Source organism: Balaenoptera ricei, chromosome X (genome assembly GCF_028023285.1).
Source record: "Balaenoptera ricei isolate mBalRic1 chromosome X, mBalRic1.hap2, whole genome shotgun sequence".
NCBI lineage: Eukaryota > Metazoa > Chordata > Mammalia > Artiodactyla > Balaenopteridae > Balaenoptera > Balaenoptera ricei.
In genome coordinates, this window is record NC_082660.1 from 105,695,827 (window position 1) to 105,712,914 (window position 17,088).

Sequence of the window (17,088 nt, forward strand, 5' to 3'; positions counted from 1 at the left end):
TGAATGGAGAGGATTCCGAGGACCCAAGAGGCAGAAAGAGCCACAAGATGGACAAAACCTTTGCTGCTTGGAGGAGAGCCGCCTGACCAGGAACGCCCACACTGGACTGCGGTGGGACCATTAGTCTGTCCTGTACATGTTCCCATGTTCACGAGGGTGTTAACTCCCTGCAAATGGCTGAATCTGATCTGCCTATAAGCAGACAACTGAAACCACGCGGCCAGTTTCTCTGACTTAAGAACAATCTTGCCAAAGAGGGTCTTTCAAATTCAAACCAGGCTTCTCCTAACATTCAAAAGTACCACTGACGGGAAAATTGTTTTCTTCATTATGATTAACTCAAGACAGAGGCAGTGACATGGGCACTGCCAATTCTCCACTAGATAAGAACTTTGGCGACACTCTAGTTGGCTTGGAATAGCTCGAAATTTTTGGTTCAGATTTAATCTGGTCATTTGCAGATAAAGTAGGAACGATCATACATATGGCCCTAACAGAATTATCAATCTCTTACAAAAACATTTTTTCGGTCAAGAACAAATCTCTTAAGTCATTTTACACAATCCCTTCTCATTAGGCAAGATGGATTATCTGGAAGATCAGGAAAACTGACCTCAGAAATTTCACTGCTCTTGTGGTTTTTAGACATATTATTACCCTGTGGGGATGGAGAGGGGTCAGTTAGTGTCTTCTACAAACTAACTCCTCAAAGACAACCAACAATGTGTTTTCACCAATGAAGTTTGACCTGGTCAAATTCTTTTCTTCCTTGAATGAAAGTCATTAGTATTCATTAATCCAAGCTGTTCAGTACTCTTAAGTTCTGATCATTTGGATCTTGGCATACTAAAAAAAAAAAAAGAAAGGTATTTAATCAAAGGAAGCCAAAGGAAGCCAACTCAGACAAGAATAGAATACCTCACACCAAAGCGACATTAAATGTTTTTTATTGAACAAAAAAAATAAAACATGGAAGTGGAATTCACTGAGCAAAAGCAACTCACCAGGTGGAGCTGCTATACTTTGTGCTAAATAATCTTATGAACTGAGTATACAGAATACACATAATATGTAAGTTACCTCAACAGCAAAGGAGAAGGTGTAGATTACAGTTTTGGAAGGAAAAATTTGGCCAAATGACAAATTTAGTTGCTCAAAATTTCTAGCCCTTATTCACCTAAATTCAGTATGAATCTACATACGTGCATTCAGTACGTGCATACTGAATTCCCATTTTAATGGAAGCTGCTTTTTGGAAGAAATTTCAAAGTTTTCTTTTTTGCATTTGTTTGACGTGCTACTCAGTTTTTAAAATTCTTCTATTTGATATATGTGTGTGTATATATTTATACACACTTAAAAAACCCCAAAGCCTTGCTTACAAGTTGAGGGGTCATGCTGCTTTTTTAAATTAATATTCGTGAATTGCAATTATTCTTTCTCCTGTGTGTCTAAGAAACTTGATGTGTTCTCAATGTAGCCCACAGACAGGTGGGCTGACAGATGTGTCAAAAATACTTTATGAAAAGAGGGAGGTGGCTCATGCCAGTTGGCAACCTTTTGTCTATTGTTTCCTGTTGGAGCGGGCTACCTCCCTTTCACATCTCACGATCAAAGGTGAAAGGAAAACTTTTTACTTGGAAGCCTAGTTAGCACAGTTGTACATTTACTACAATCCACCTTCAACTTGGTTTCTTGGGCTTTCTAATGTAAGATGACAAATACCTTACACCCAGTACACAGCATCAAAAAAGTACTGCAGAAACATAGACAATACCTTGCCTTGCTTTTTTTTTTTTTTTCTCCTCGTATGTTAAACATCAGCTTCTATGGGATACATTTCCAGAATGGTTTTGTTACCACTTTATAAACACTCAAAGCCAAACAAAGAGCACAAAGAACATCAATGTCGTCTTTTTTCCAATATTTGTATCAATTACTGGAGGCTAATCCTAACATACACTACTTAAGGGGGAGGGCGAAAGAAGAGAATTCATGACACGTTGCAAAGATAGGACTACAGCATCTTAGTTGTAGGGACGATCTTAAGGTGCAGAAAGAGGGGACTCTCTAGAAGGTGATGGTGTGGTTTCTTCAGGTGGAAAAACTGTGAGTGTGCAAGCTCGGATGCCACCCAGGGACTCCGGGAGATCAAAAACCTTATGCCATTCATCTTTATCTGGATCATATTTCTGCACTATCTCTACCATACAACGATTATTCCACGAATACCCACCAACCACGTAGATTTTATTTTCAAAGACAGCGACCCCAACATCACTCTGCCCTCTTAACATGGCAGCAATTGGGGTCCACTGGTCAAGGATCGGTGAGTAGTATTCACAGCTTAGGACATCATCATAATCGCTTGTTCCTCTGAAGTGATTGCCACCAATGACATACAGCCTTTCTCCCACTGTACACATGCAATGCAGACCTCTGACAGTGGTCATTGGCGCCTTCTGGATCCATTTGTCAGTATCAGGGTCAAAGCACATGAGCTCCTTTTGGAAAGTGTCATGAGTAATTCCTCCTAAAGGATGAAAATTATAGGCATGAGGTAAACAGATTATTATAAAAATGCAAAAGCAAATAGGAGGCTCTCTGTCACAGGTCACAGATAATTAACTTCTATCCAGGTATTATGACATTTTAGAGCTTATCAACCTTGTTCTTATAAATGTCTCCCTGCTATACTTTCTCTGGATTAAAAATAAAGAAAATAACATTTTCATCTCCTCAAAGAACAAAAATGCAGCTTATATTATTGTAATGGCTTTCTCAAACAGAGATCCATGGGATTTAAGAGGCTTTATCGAATGAAAATATATTTTGGCCACTCTTAGAGTTGGGTTTACAGGAAATCCCAACTACAAAGCATCATTCACTCCTGCTGCACCTCTGGGTGCTGAGCACAGGGCTAGGGCACTTTAAAGCCTAGGTGCCCGTTTCCTCATTTGTCAAATAAGAATGTCCACTCTAGTTCTCTCATTAGGATTGTGACTATGAATTGAAATAAATCACAATGCTTTGGAAAAGTCGAAAGTATTGTGCAAATGTACAAGCTTATACGAATATTCGGAACTGATTATTTTTGTAGAGCAAATGTACAAGCTTATACGAATATTCGGAACTGATTATTTTTGTAGAGTTTTGGGTGGGTAGGGTGAGGGTGGGTAATGTCCTCTCTTAAAAAGCTAAAGAATTAGAATGCTGAATACATATGGAATTTTGTATGTACAGCAATTCGTTGTTGCTCTATTGAGTCTATATCACCTACAAAGTATATTCTTAGAGCACATCTAAATCAGTCTGTACAATGAAAGCATCAGACTATATATTCTGAAGATTAGGGAGAAAACTAAACTAATCTTTAGCCATATCATTCAAAGCTCTATTGTCTGGTGGCCAGATGACAATCAATTTTTTTTTTCTGCTTTTAGATATTTTTTCTGTACTTCACTGAATTGCCAGCAAGCAAAACAGTGCTCTTTGGTTTGAAACTCAGCTGTGGTTCCTAGCCTACTCTTGACTGGGAAGGTCATTTGTGCAATGTATCCTAGTTATGCCAAAGCACCACTAGAACAATTCGAATGTCATTTTTTTCCCCCCAGAGGACTTGGAGCTCTCCTTATAATGGCATAGCAGCTACACGCGTAAAATAGGTGGATGGTGTAAATCATCGATTAGTGGAGCATATGATTTCCTGGATGGCTCTTTCAATATAAGACGTCCCATAGTTGCTCATATATTTAACACCAGAAACCTGCCAATCATACACTACAGGCCTTTCCCTGATCCTTCTTCATTACAGATTTCATAAGGCAGCGTCCAGAGACTCAGACCACAAACATCACCTTATCGCCTTTGTTCTCTAATAGCGTAACTGCTGGCCTGGCACTGGCAGGCCTTCAAAAGGGGGAAAACTGTCAGAGGTAGACTGTGTCAGGGCCAAATGGTAAGAAGCTGACTAACGGAATAAAATTTCAATACCTGAAGTGAACGTTACATTCAAATAAGACTCCTTCCTAAATTCTACGGAAGGATGATTTGAACGCCAACAGTTTGAGAATGAAAGTTGTTACTGGGACACTGAGCCAACTGCAGCCGTTTCAGAATTTTTTATTAGAAAAATATATGTGCATGTGGCCAAAATACAGGTAATCAGCACAGAATTATTTATGCAATGACACCATAGTAGAACCCATTATAATGTTAAGGACAAGAGAAACATATACTATGGGTTGCACTAAATGAGAGAATGGACATTATTATGTATTATATGTATATTGGTAGCAAGTTTTATGCACAGTAGAGCTCGTATGTTACACAATGATATATTTCCTCATAGAGTTTAGCTAAATTCTGAATAAAAATGAATTAAATGCTGTTATAGAGAATATGAATGGTGGTTATAAGAGTACTGAGTTATTGGAGTACAGAGTATGGGGACGGAAAGGCAAGCTGGAGAAGCTGAAAGCTTTCCAATTTCTTCTAACTAAGGTATTTACAGTAGGATTGGTTTGCTGCTAGTCTTATAAACTTATAAAATGCCAAAGGATTCATATGCAAATGTACACATAAAATATATTCTAAAATCAATACAAATTATATTTTGGTTATCCATTTCCGGGATTATTATTAACACCAGATGGAAAGATGGCAACATAGCTAAAAGTCTATGTATTATATTAATTGCATTTGCAATTATTTACCTGAAATATACATTACGCCTCCATACACAGTTCCAGCATGGCCATAGTGGGGCTCACTCATTTTGGCAACATAGGTCCATTCATTTGTTCTTGGATTGTAACATTCTACTGTAGCTGTTGTTTAAAAAATAAAAAGAATGAATGAATTTTTAAAAATGATGTATAATTTCAAATTTAGCAATTAATTATTTTTCCTTTTAGGTGGAACAATAATAATATCCAAATAACTGAAACATTTCTATTATAGCTATGAGATATTCTTTGGGGGTCACTTATATTAATTATTGACGTTATGTTAATAATATGAACCATTAATACATTGATAACATGTTACATCAGACGAGCTACGTAATATAATAAGGTAACATTTCTGTCGCTGCAGAAATCACTAGGATTTCTTTTCTTCTAGGATCTTGTTATATCTTTATAATTTGACATTTCTCCCATTTCTTTGCTCTAAATATGTGGGAAGAAAAGATGAAAACAATCACAAGGAAGAAAAACACTTCGATTCTATATGACACACCATATAGGAAACAAAAGTTAACAGATATGAAGCAAAAATTTAAGTTGAAAATGAAAGTATGCACACTGCCTGGTGTATGTTTTGATGCCTATTGCGTTATTTTATATCCAGACTACAAAATGGACACTGACAATAATTTTTCAGTATTTACACATTAAAGCCAATAGCTTGTATATAACCACCCAACACCATTGTAGCCAGTACTGCTCTTAACTTGAAGATGATTAGCAGCATAATATGAAGTTAAGATTTTTATTAGGGGTACTTCCTCTCAGTAACAAATTTATCATCTTTAACATTATTTGAGAAGTGGCCTCATCTTACTTAAATATCAATCTGTTATAACCTTAAGACTAGAACAATAACAGTCCAGACAGATAGAAAATGTGATCTTTTTTAAAAGGCAGAAAAACAATAGGGATGTTAGGAGGACTCTGGTCAAAAGTACAACATCTAGATTGGCTTGAAAAGTTTATACTATTTATTGCAGATGTTGCTACTTGCTAACCCAAATGCTTATCTCCACTAACCCTGCTTTTTTCTTACTAACAGAACCACAACACTGCTAAGGAAAGCACTGTGCCCAACTCAAAATAAAATTCAAATTAGCAGGTTCCCTTGAAGCTGGAATTGATGATATGATACAGTTGTAGGCAATGGAATGGAAGCAGGAGGATACTGAGTGGGGCTATTTGATCAAGCTACCAGAATAAAATTTGGCTACTTGCAGCCAAATGCAATCCTAATTGATGAATCATCCTTTGAACAAGTTTTCCTATTTAAGAAAACAACAGGGCTTCCCTGGTGGCGCAGTGGTTGAGAATCTGCCTGCCAATGCAGGGGACACGGGTTCGAGCCCTGGTCTGGGAGGATCCCACATGCCGCGGAGCAACTAGGCCCGTGAGCCGCAACTACTGAGCCTGCACGTCTGGAGCCTGTGCTCCGCAACAAGAGAGGCCGCGATAGTGAGAGGCCCACACACCACGATGAAGAGTGGCCCCCGCTTGCCACAACTAGAGAAAGCCCTCACACAGAAACGAAGACCCAACACAGCCAAAAATAAATAAATAAATAAAATTTAAAAATATTTATATTAAATTGATGGAAAGATACTTAGCAAAACTGTTAAAAAAAAAAAGAAAACAACAGTAATGTGAGAACAGGCAAAACTAGAGAGAGAGATTAATTTTCTACTCTCTTCAATAACTTCATTTCATCAAATTCACTACATGAACTACTTATTTCTCCTCTAAAAACACCTGTATTATACCACTTCTCATATCCCTTTACTGATTTCCTTTTCTACTTTAGTTTTAAATTTTCAGTCTTATTTCAAAGGCTTTTAACTGTTCTCTTTTTTTTTATCTCTTGTTAGTTTTGTTCATTGCTTCAGGCTTGGACCCTTACCAACTCTATTTCTTCTAAACCTTCCCATCAGGTAGCAAGATCCTGCAAAATCTTGCCCTCAAATAAGGGCTATTCCCACAATTAATGCAAACTAAAACTGTTTGCTCCAATACTGTTTGTGACTATTTTCAGTCACTGGATGTCTTTTATTTATTTATTTATTTATTTATTTATTTATTTATTTATTTATTTATGGCTGTGGTGGGTCCTCGTTGCTGCACGCAGGCTTTCTCTAGTTGCGGTGAGCGGGGGCTACTCTTCATTGTGGTGCGCGGGCTTCTCATTGCGGTGGCTTCTCTTGTTGCGGAGCACGGGCTCTAGGTGCACGGGCTTCAGTAGTTGTGGCACACAGGCTTAGTTGTTCCACGGCATGTGGGATCTTCCTGGACCAGGGCTCAAACCCGTGTCCCCTGCATTGGCAGGAGGATTCTTAACCACTGCGCCACCAGGGAAGTCCTGGATGTCTTCTTGAATGTTCAGTTCCATTTGCCTTCAGCATGACTTTTGCCTAACTGACAAGCAAAATCCTCCAGAATGTATATCATTATCTCCCTCTCGACACTTACAGAGGATCTACTATATTGACTGGCATCAGCAAAGTAATTAATGGTACGGTTTTATCTGATAAAAGAACGTAGTCTAATCACACATCCTATCAGAAGGGTTTTAAAGACTTCTTTCCATCTATTTGATGTCAAAGGTAGCTTTTACTCCAGTTCTATGCTTTTCTTAATGAAGAATTCTGCCTTGAACTTTGAAATTTCTAGACTGTTACACTCTTTCCTCTAATTCAATCTGTTCTGATGCAGTTTGCATTAGTTTCCTCTTATTCTTTTTATAGGGAGCTAGAATCTGAATAGCTATTCACTCTTTACGATTATTAAAATTTTCCTATGTAGAAAGATAATGCTGTTCTTCTATCACTGAGTTAATTGCATTTTTTTGGTAATGGGGGTTATAAGAATCCATCTATACTTTCTCATACAGGGGTCCCTGAAGTGTAAGATGGCTATTAATCACCAATAACACAACAAGTATATAATAGTTCATCATCCCTAAACTTGTCTTCTTCCAGCTAGATAACCCATCTCCTTTAGCTTTTCCCATCATTTAATCTTTACTGTCAAACCTTTGGCTTTCTCCATGCAGCATTGTTATTGTTATTAGTAAAATCAATATATTTAGTTTTAAAATAGAATATATCTAATTAACAAGTCTATATATTGATACCTGCCCTTAGTTCTATTTTCCATATTTACAAGGCAATGAGATGTTAGTGCCAACCACCTCGATAGGGGGAGGGGACACGGGATGAGCAAGTAAGGAGTTGGAGCCACAAAGCAGTGAGTCCATCACAGTCTATGACAGGTGGAGATAGTAATGAGGTAACTGGGAAAATCCAGAACAGGGGAGGTCAGGCAAACTACAGCCTGTAAGCCAAATCCAGTACGTCGTCTGCTTTTGTATGGCCCACAGGATAAAAATATGAATGGCTTTTACATTTTTTTTTTAAATTTTATTTATTTATTTATTTATGGCTGTGTTGGGTCTTCGTTTCTGTGCGAGGGCTTTCTCTAGTCGCGGCAAGTGGGGGCCACTCTTCATCGCGGTGCGCGGGCCTCTCACTTATCGCGGCCTCTCTTGTTGCGGAGCATAGGCTCCAGTCGCGCGGGCTCAGTAGTTGTGGCTCATGGGCCTATTTGCTCCACGGCATGTGGGATCTTCCCAGACCAGGGCTCGAACCCGTGTCCCCTGCATTGGCAGGCAGATTCTTAACCACTGCGCCACCAGGGAAGCCCGGCTTTTACATTTTTAAAGAGTTGGAAACACAAATCAAAAGAAGAATAGTTTGTGAAATATGAAAATTATATGGAATTCGAATTTCAGTGTTCATATATAAAGCTTTATTGGAACACAACTTCACTCATTTGTTTATAAACAAATTGTCTATAGTTGCTGTCATAATACAATAGCAGAGTTGATTAGTTGTGACAGAGATCTTACAGCCTGCAAAGCCAAAAAGATTTCCCTTCTGGCAATAGGGATCAGTTTTCTGATCCCTATTCTAGAGAACCACCTTCAGTAGTCTGGTGGCCTAGTATTTAAATTAGAGACCCTCCCTAATTTAAGAATTACACTTCGGTTGGTTATTTCACATAACTCATCAGGGACTCTTATTTTCTCAGGTGATTCCACTGGAGTTCAGAATCGTGCACAAGGGATGACGGGGAATTTACTTGTTCGTTGAGGTTAGGAAAGAGATTAGTCCTGAAGAAAACCATTTGGACAACAACGGCTCCCACAAAGAGGGGATGGTCTCTAGAATCCTAGAGTGCCGGTTGGTAATATGTCGCTTAATAAAGAAACTGCAAATCCATTAAGGGATATGGATGCATTTGATAAATGTCAGTAATTTTATTGTACATTTATTTGGAAAAATCTAACACGTTTTCTATAAGTTATTTCATTATTTGAAACCCTGAGTTATTTAACTGAAGTGAAAGATACCTGAGCTGTCATATTTCTCCTCAATGGAAGGTCAATTTCTTATATGACAATTTTGAAAGATACCAGAAATAACTGACTCCTTTTTCACTTAAGTGACAGCTACTCTAAGCTTTCCCCAGTTTCCCACTGTACCCAGTGTCAAAGGAAAGTAGCATTTCTAAGGAATTATATTTCAGCAGTAAGCCAGGCTCACACACACACTAACAGTATCGTTTTTATGTACTATGGGCTTGGGTCCATACACTCCATGGCAAGATTTTAAAAGGCTAAATGCATTAAAATGACCTAAAATGTCTTGCAAACGCTGCCGCTGTTTTCTTTTCATCATTATATGCAGGCAATGGTTATTGTGTGTATGAAGAATAAATGATGTACTGGTACTAATGAACCTGTTAAACTGTGAAATGATTTTCCCATCAATCCCGTTTTCCTAACACCCATTCCTACTCCCCTTCTCTATTTACATAGAAATATGACTATGTCAACATAATCAGTTAAGATGGAATGTTATTACAACAGATGTTAGTGTGGGGCGGAGGGAGGGGGTGTCATTAAAAAACGCTTATGGAACATGAGAAATGTTAAAAACCCCGCCTCGCTGGAACATTCAGAAATATAAGCAAGCATTTCTTTAGAACCAAAATCTACTATTCTGTAAAAATAATGGGTCTAAGAAAATTACAAAGGGCAACTGACACATATCCTCTTCTTATTTACACAAGGAGAAACATTATAAACGGAATTCAGAAGAACACATTGATGTTCTTTTGGGAGGTAATCAGGGCGGTTACATCACGTTTGGTTACCTCAACGATACAGAATGTGACGAGACGGGCCCGCCTACTTCATATCCCCACATGGGTGTAAAATAGGAGGAATTCAAAGGGGTGGGGTGGGTCAGGAGGAAAAAAAAACATAACAAAGCGAAGCTGCTTGCTACTTGGTTTTATATAATGACTCTTTTGGGCCTGAAGGTTCTCCTGGAATCAAGACTCTATATTTGAGTGTACTTAATAAGTCAATCACATGATTTTTTTAAAAAAACTTCCAATATATTTTAACTTCAGATATGTAGCACAGAATGGATCTGCTGGGTATGCTGATTTTAAGGGAAGCAATCATCTTCTACAAAAGCTTAGTTGCTTACAGATTCTAGGAGAAAATTTCAAAGGGAAAGAAATATCAAATAGTTGCCCTCTAAATGGAATTACAGTTGTCCTTTGGTATTGAGGGTTTGTGTCTATATTATAATCATCCATTTATTTGTGAAAACACAGTTTATGAATTAAGATAAAAATGGACCTCTGTTTACCATCTAGACGGGGAGTATTTTTTTAGAATATTTAAATCATTATCCTTAGGTTTAAGCTCTGGGCAGTTGTGTTTTTAAAGTCTAAATATAATCAAACAGTTATTACAAATTTAGGAATAGCTCATGAAAAGCATGATTCTCTTGTATCCTGTCACTTTCAAACTGAAACACAGAAGACTGTTTTTAATAAGAGATTAAAGGGATGATTTCTGAAGGTCATGAGCAAGGAAGCCAGCCGCTTGCCCAAAGGGGTAGTCTACTTCTTGTTCCCAATTGAGTATAACGTGAGAAGAACTCAAACAGGGTAAGGATTAAGTCAGAAGAAGGAAGCCTCTAGCGCTTCAGTCTTATATAACAACTCTCCTTGGCCTGAAGATGATAAATTCTCAGAATATAAATATTAGGAACAATAAAAACTTAATAGTTGCATATTAACAGAGGTGATAACATTACCAAGCAAGCAGTGACTGAAAAATGGAGCTATTTCCTTAGAGAAAAGAAGTTTCAAAATGACCACTGACTGCCAGGGCTGATGACCTATAATTTGTAAACCTGTAAAGATGAACTTATATAAGTGGTTTTTCTAAGAAAGTGTCAAGTCACTACTTGCATCTTCTGGTTATTTCCAGACACCATAAATTTAAAATAGTATAATAACATGAAAATAATGTGTGTGGGTTGACTGAGGAAATGACAATTCTACACTAAGGGTATTAATGTGTCAAGTGCTTTTAAAAGTCTGATTATTAAAATATATTGGGAAACTTGTGTGGTTCATGATCCTGACAGCTAGTCCAACAATCTGGAAAGTCTGGCCTTAGAAAAAATTTCACTGTGACAACAAAGGGGAAAAAAAAAAAGGGTAGGAAACACCAGTAACATTAAGACCATGTCACTCATACAGATTGCCAACAACACATGAAAAGATGCTCAACATCACCAATCATTAGAGAAATGCAAGTCAAAACCACAATGAGGTATCACCTCACACTGGTCAGAATGGCCATCATCAAAAAATCTAGAAACAATAAATGCTGGAGAGGGTGTGGAGAAAAGGGAACCCTCTTGCACTGTTGGTGGGAATGTAAATTGATACAACCACTATGGAGAACAGTATGGAGGTTCCTTAAAAAACTAAAAATAGAACTACCATATGACCCAGCAATCCCACTACTGGGCCTATACCCTGAGAAAACCATAATTCAAAAAGATACATGTACCACAATGTTCATTGCAGCACTATTTACAATAGCCAGGACACAGAAGCAACCTAGGTGTCCACTGACAGATGAATGGATAAAGAAGATGTGGCACATATATGCAATGGAATATTACTCAGCCATAAAAAGGAATGAAATTGAGTTATTTGTAATGAGGTGGCTGGACCTACAGTCTGTCATATAGAGTGAAGTAAGTCAGAAAGAGAAAAACAAATACCGTATGCTAACGCACATATATGGAATCTAAAAAAAACGGTACTGACGAACCTAATGGCAGGGCAGGAATAAAGATGCAGATGTAGATAATGGACTTGAGGACACAGGTGGGGAAGGGGAAGCTGGGACAAAGTGAGAGAGTAGCATGGACATATATACACTACCAAATGTAAAGTAGATAGCTAGTGGGAAGCAGCTGCATAGCACAGGGAGATCAGCTCAGTGCTTTGTGACCACCTAGAGGTGTGGGATAGGGAGGGTGGGAGGGAGGCTCAAGAGGGAGGGGATATGGGGATATATGTATACGTATAGCTGATACACTTTGTTGTACAGCAGAAACTAACACAACAACGTAAAGCAATTTTACTCCAATAAAGATATATATAAAAAAAAAGACCATGTCACGAACAAGAAAGAGCTTGATAAGCTGAAAAGTTTAAGAGCTGAGAGCAGCTCTTTTTGTCTCCAATAAACTGCTTATTCTCAAATCCATCAGACTACCTTTTATTTTCTAGAATACTGAAGAAAAAGATTCTGATAATTACTCTGAATTTATCCAGAGTCAATGCCAATATTTTAAACTTCCCCAGCATTATGGAACCTGGAATACCGTTCAACTACAGGGACTCTATTTCTAACAGAGAATAAAGGAAGATGGGTGTTACCCATTGTTACCAAACAATGATGGTAATGACAGATATGTAAGACATGACATAAAATGTGGTCTTTCTGACTTCTTGGACAGCCACCTTGTTCCAATTTTATCTAAAATAACAAAATTAGTGTTAATTTATGTAGCCAAAGTATTGGTCTATGTTAACTGTACTTGTCGCTGATCTTAGATTAGGAAGACCAAGAAGGGACCATCAAATAATAAAGCTTACCAGATCAGTTTACAGTGAAGAAAACTGTTTCGTATTTCACCAAGAGAGAATGATTTTTGAGACTAATAGTTACCTATCATAATACTCACAGTAAATAAACTCTGGATAATATTGAACTCTGAACACTTAGTAGATAAGAAAATCATCTTACTCTGTGGCCTGTGGTAGGTAACAGATTACGTAAAAGAAGCAACTATAAAAGTCCGTGCTCTGTAAGGAAGAATTTTAACCTGTTCAGTAAAATATTATGTGGGCTTTTAAAATGGAAAATGAGGGAACATGCCAAACTTCTGTCCAAGATACTATTAGAATTTAAATTAGCAGAACATACTTTTTAGTTGAACCTTCAAGATGAAAACCATAGATATTGCACAAGTAAAACATTCTGCAACATATTGATATATTTGTAAGATAATAATTTGTAGTGTGGCCAACAATATATGCCCAGATAAGGCGTACAGATGGTCTCTGATATTTTCTAAGAAAAACAGTTTAAAATAAAATCCTGGCTACATTTTTTGGTCTTTGATGTTACAAAACTGCTTATTTTATGATTTGACAAGAATCTGGGGGTAAAGAAACTAGTCTCTGTGCTTAATAGAAGTGCACACACTTACGCAGTTCACCAGCTGCATTTCGCCCACCAACTGCATACAGGTATCCTTTGAGGGCACTTAGGTGGAAGAAGGTGCGCTTTTCATTTAAAGATGCAACTTGCATCCACTTATTGTATCGAGGATCAAATCTGAAGACTGTATCAACTGCCGTTTTTCCTTTTGTGTCATAATTACTCTGTCCACCAACGACGTACAGGAAATTTCCAATGACGGCAATGCCATGCTGGTACCTTGGGGCATCCATGGGGGCTAAGGACTTCCACTCGTGAGCCTTTTCATCGTACATGCGCAATTCCTTGCTGACAACCAGCTGCTGCCTCAGCACTCCTCCTAGTGTAACCAAATGAGTGGTGTCAGACCGAATGGCAGTCCTGTCTGACTGCATCACTGGCTGCATATATGGCATCATTTGGTAATTGCTGGCTTCCAAAAGGAGATTCACACACGTGTTGTCAGTTCTCATGAAATCCACGGTTTGCACGTAATTAATGAGCTCCTGTGGTGTCATCAGTGGAAATCGTATGTTCTTCATTAATTTTGCAGCAAAGTCCATCCGAGGCTCTTCCAGGCGTAGCCAGCGACAGGTAGCCTTAAAGAGCTCAAGTTCAGTGCAGTGCTTAAGGCTATTACTGGAAAGCACAAAGGCAAGACGTTCAAAAGGGAGTTTCAAGAACTCCCCGGTGCTCAGCAGCGCAGGAAAATTCTTCAAGACGAAACTGTTAACGTATTTATCCACTTCTGTCAGATTGTAGGTGTTGGCAATCCGCCCAACTTCGACACAATTGTCTAAAGTGACCTATTAAGCCAATTACAAAAAATTAAAACCCAACTACTTTCATGGCACTCACGCCTGGATACATAAATACCTGTACTAGAATAAGAGTAAATATGCTTTTTACTGTCCATATAGATGCAAATAAAGCTTCCTTTCTCCATATATTAACGATTTAAAGGGAATTCACAAACCACCCTTACCTAATCCAATAGAAAGGTGACTAAAAGAAAATGCTCATTCCAAGTCAGTAGATTGAAAGTTACTCTAAGAAACAATGGTATAACTTGACTATGGCCAAAATAATTACTTTTCTCTCCACAAAATGTGTCCTCACCACTCCCACCCAAATACTAAGAAAATTCCGGGCAGATGGAAGTTCTGGAAAAATAGAAAGTTATTCTATTATGAACCATCTCAATCCACTTTTCAGTCATGATTCTTAAAAGTAACTCAGCTAGCAGATCCACACGCAGAAAAACTCTAGCACCCGATCCCTAAATGTCTCTTTCATGTCAACAGGCATCATTCATCACTATGATTCATTTTGATTCCTTCAAAAGTTATTGCTTATAGCGAAGATAATTTAATAGGACCATTATTCCTAGGGTGAAGTTATTCTCCATATTATTTATGTAGAAACAGAAGCAAGGAAATCACTTTCTTGAGGCCTGGAATGGGTGTTTCTACATCAAATCATTCCTTTTGTTTAGTTTTTGGTATGTATGCTGATGGCTGGCACCATAGTTTTCCTTAGCCACCCTCTTACTCTCAGCATACTGTAGCTCTGCCTGGAGCCCGCGTTAGCACCCCGAGATTTCCCCAGCACAGAGTAAAATATATCAAAAGCGGGAGCCATGAAAAGGAGAGAAGCTATGGAGAGGCCTATCTTCAGCAGGAAGTCTTTTCAGTGCTCTACTAAATGATTGGTCAAAAATGAAAGTAGGAAAATCATATCAGCAAATATTATGTAAAGCATAAGTCACAAAAACAAGCCTACCATACAAATGTCTGTGTGTGTGTGTGTGTGTGTGTGTGTGTGTGTTTGTGTGTACAAACACAGAGACAGGTCAAAGGCAAAGGATTCAAATGTTTTTTCTTAATTTTGTCAGGGTGTGTGTTCACAAATGTTACATAAACCTCACTGATGCAACTGTATTATTAACAGATTGGCAGATGCTTATGAGAAAATTGGCTGATCCTTCTATCGTCTTTCTATGGAAAAGCTGAAATGACTCCTCTTCATAAAGTAACAGTCCAGTTATGATATAATACCACTGAAAGCTCTAAGGCCAACACACGCACACACATGCTGCTATTTTCATAGATTTATTACTCAAGAAGAATTTGAACTCTTTTAAGCATCCTATTTGCTTCACAAAAATCATCAACAATTTTAAATGGTTATTATACCTAATAGCTATGTATTTAAAAATACCTAAAATAAATTGTAACACAAAAGAACCAGGAAAAACAAATTAACAAATTATGGGCCTTTTGAAATCCACAGTTTAATACTGTTCAGTACCTTGGTTAATAATAAAAAATACATTTTAATCCACTTTTAGGAGTGGCAGGTTGGTGTCTCATACAATTTTAAGTTGTGTAAATGAAGTTACAGTTAAAGCCTCATTGCCCAAATCACCCCAGGTGGAAGGGATTGCTGTTTGGGGTAGTAGATCCACTTTATAAGGTAAGTAAGACATAGTCCTTCCCCAGAGCAAGGGTAATTTTCACTGTTTTTTTTTTTTTTTTGGCCGTGCCAAGCGGCATGCAGGATCTTAGCTCCCCGACCAGAGATTGAACCCGAGCCCCCTGCAGTGGAAGCGCGGAGTCTTAACCAATGGACCACCAGGGAAGTCCCAATTTTCATTTTTGAAGATGTTTGCTAATATGGATAAGCAAAAGTTGATGAAAACACAAATATATTTCCTAAGTATGCAGATTCTTATCATTACTGATATGATTACAAATAAAAACAACAAAGAATGTATATTTTAAATGGACAAAATGATAGCATTGGTTGTTAGTCACCAAATTTAAATCTAAATTTATAGCATATAATACAAACCAAGATTAACAGAAACCAAACTGTAATTTAGAACTGGGATCAAGGTATTTAGTTCCTTCCTCTTTCCTTCTTCAGTTTCATTCAATAAGAAAACAGTTACTAAAACAACAGGATAAAAAAATCTACCTTGTATTTAAGGGCATTTGGAAAATCCCTTCTATATATCAGATATACAGATGCACAGGACTGGAAAATCCTTGACAGACTACTTAGTCAATATAGATAGCTGCCTACTCTTTCCTTTAAAAAAAAATCACCAGAGAATGGTATTTCATAACCTTCTGAATTGTCATCTTCTTGAATAGAAAGACTAAGTAATTTCTATAGCTCATGTACAATAGCTACCACACTGTGGGTATATAGCAAAGGTTAAATACTACGATTATCAGCAATATAAAAATTAAAGACGTGATGATAGATACAACTAAAAATAGAATATCTTCTGAATTAACATAGCAAATTACTAGAACCTTATTAATTTTAAATGAGACTCAGATAAGAAAAATATGTAATAGGAAATTAATTTTTATGAAGTGCATGTAATCAAAGCTAAAAAAATTAATTGTAGACTATAGGGATTGTAGAAGCACAGTCTAGAATAACAGTTAACAATATAAACAGATCAAAAATGATGGAATAGCGGTAAACAATTTTTGCAAAGATACAGGATTATTCAATTATAGTTCATTTTAATGCATTCTCAGTCATGATTCTTAAAAGTGCTTCAGCTTGCATAGTCCTGAACATTTAGCCTAGACAATATTAAATAATGAATATGTACATTAATATAACATACAATGCAATTCATGTACATAATAGAATACATTACATTTTAAAATA

At 37.4% G+C, this 17,088-nt stretch overlaps 1 protein-coding gene across 19 annotated transcripts in view; it reads right to left on the reverse strand.

The window, feature by feature from the left end:
- Positions 1–929: 929 nt before the first annotated feature.
- KLHL13 (kelch like family member 13) overlaps positions 930–17,088 on the reverse strand; it is a 389,271-nt gene continuing 373,112 nt past the window's right edge. For all 19 annotated transcript variants that reach the window (XM_059911116.1, XM_059911114.1, XM_059911112.1 and 16 more), the window contains 3 exons: positions 13,406–14,201; positions 4,716–4,829; positions 930–2,533 (listed from right to left, as the gene is read on the reverse strand). In XM_059911116.1, coding sequence (XP_059767099.1) covers positions 2,046–2,533; positions 4,716–4,829; positions 13,406–14,201 — 1,398 coding nt within the window. In that variant the 3' untranslated portion in view covers positions 930–2,045. The remainder of the gene's footprint in view (positions 2,534–4,715; positions 4,830–13,405; positions 14,202–17,088) is intronic.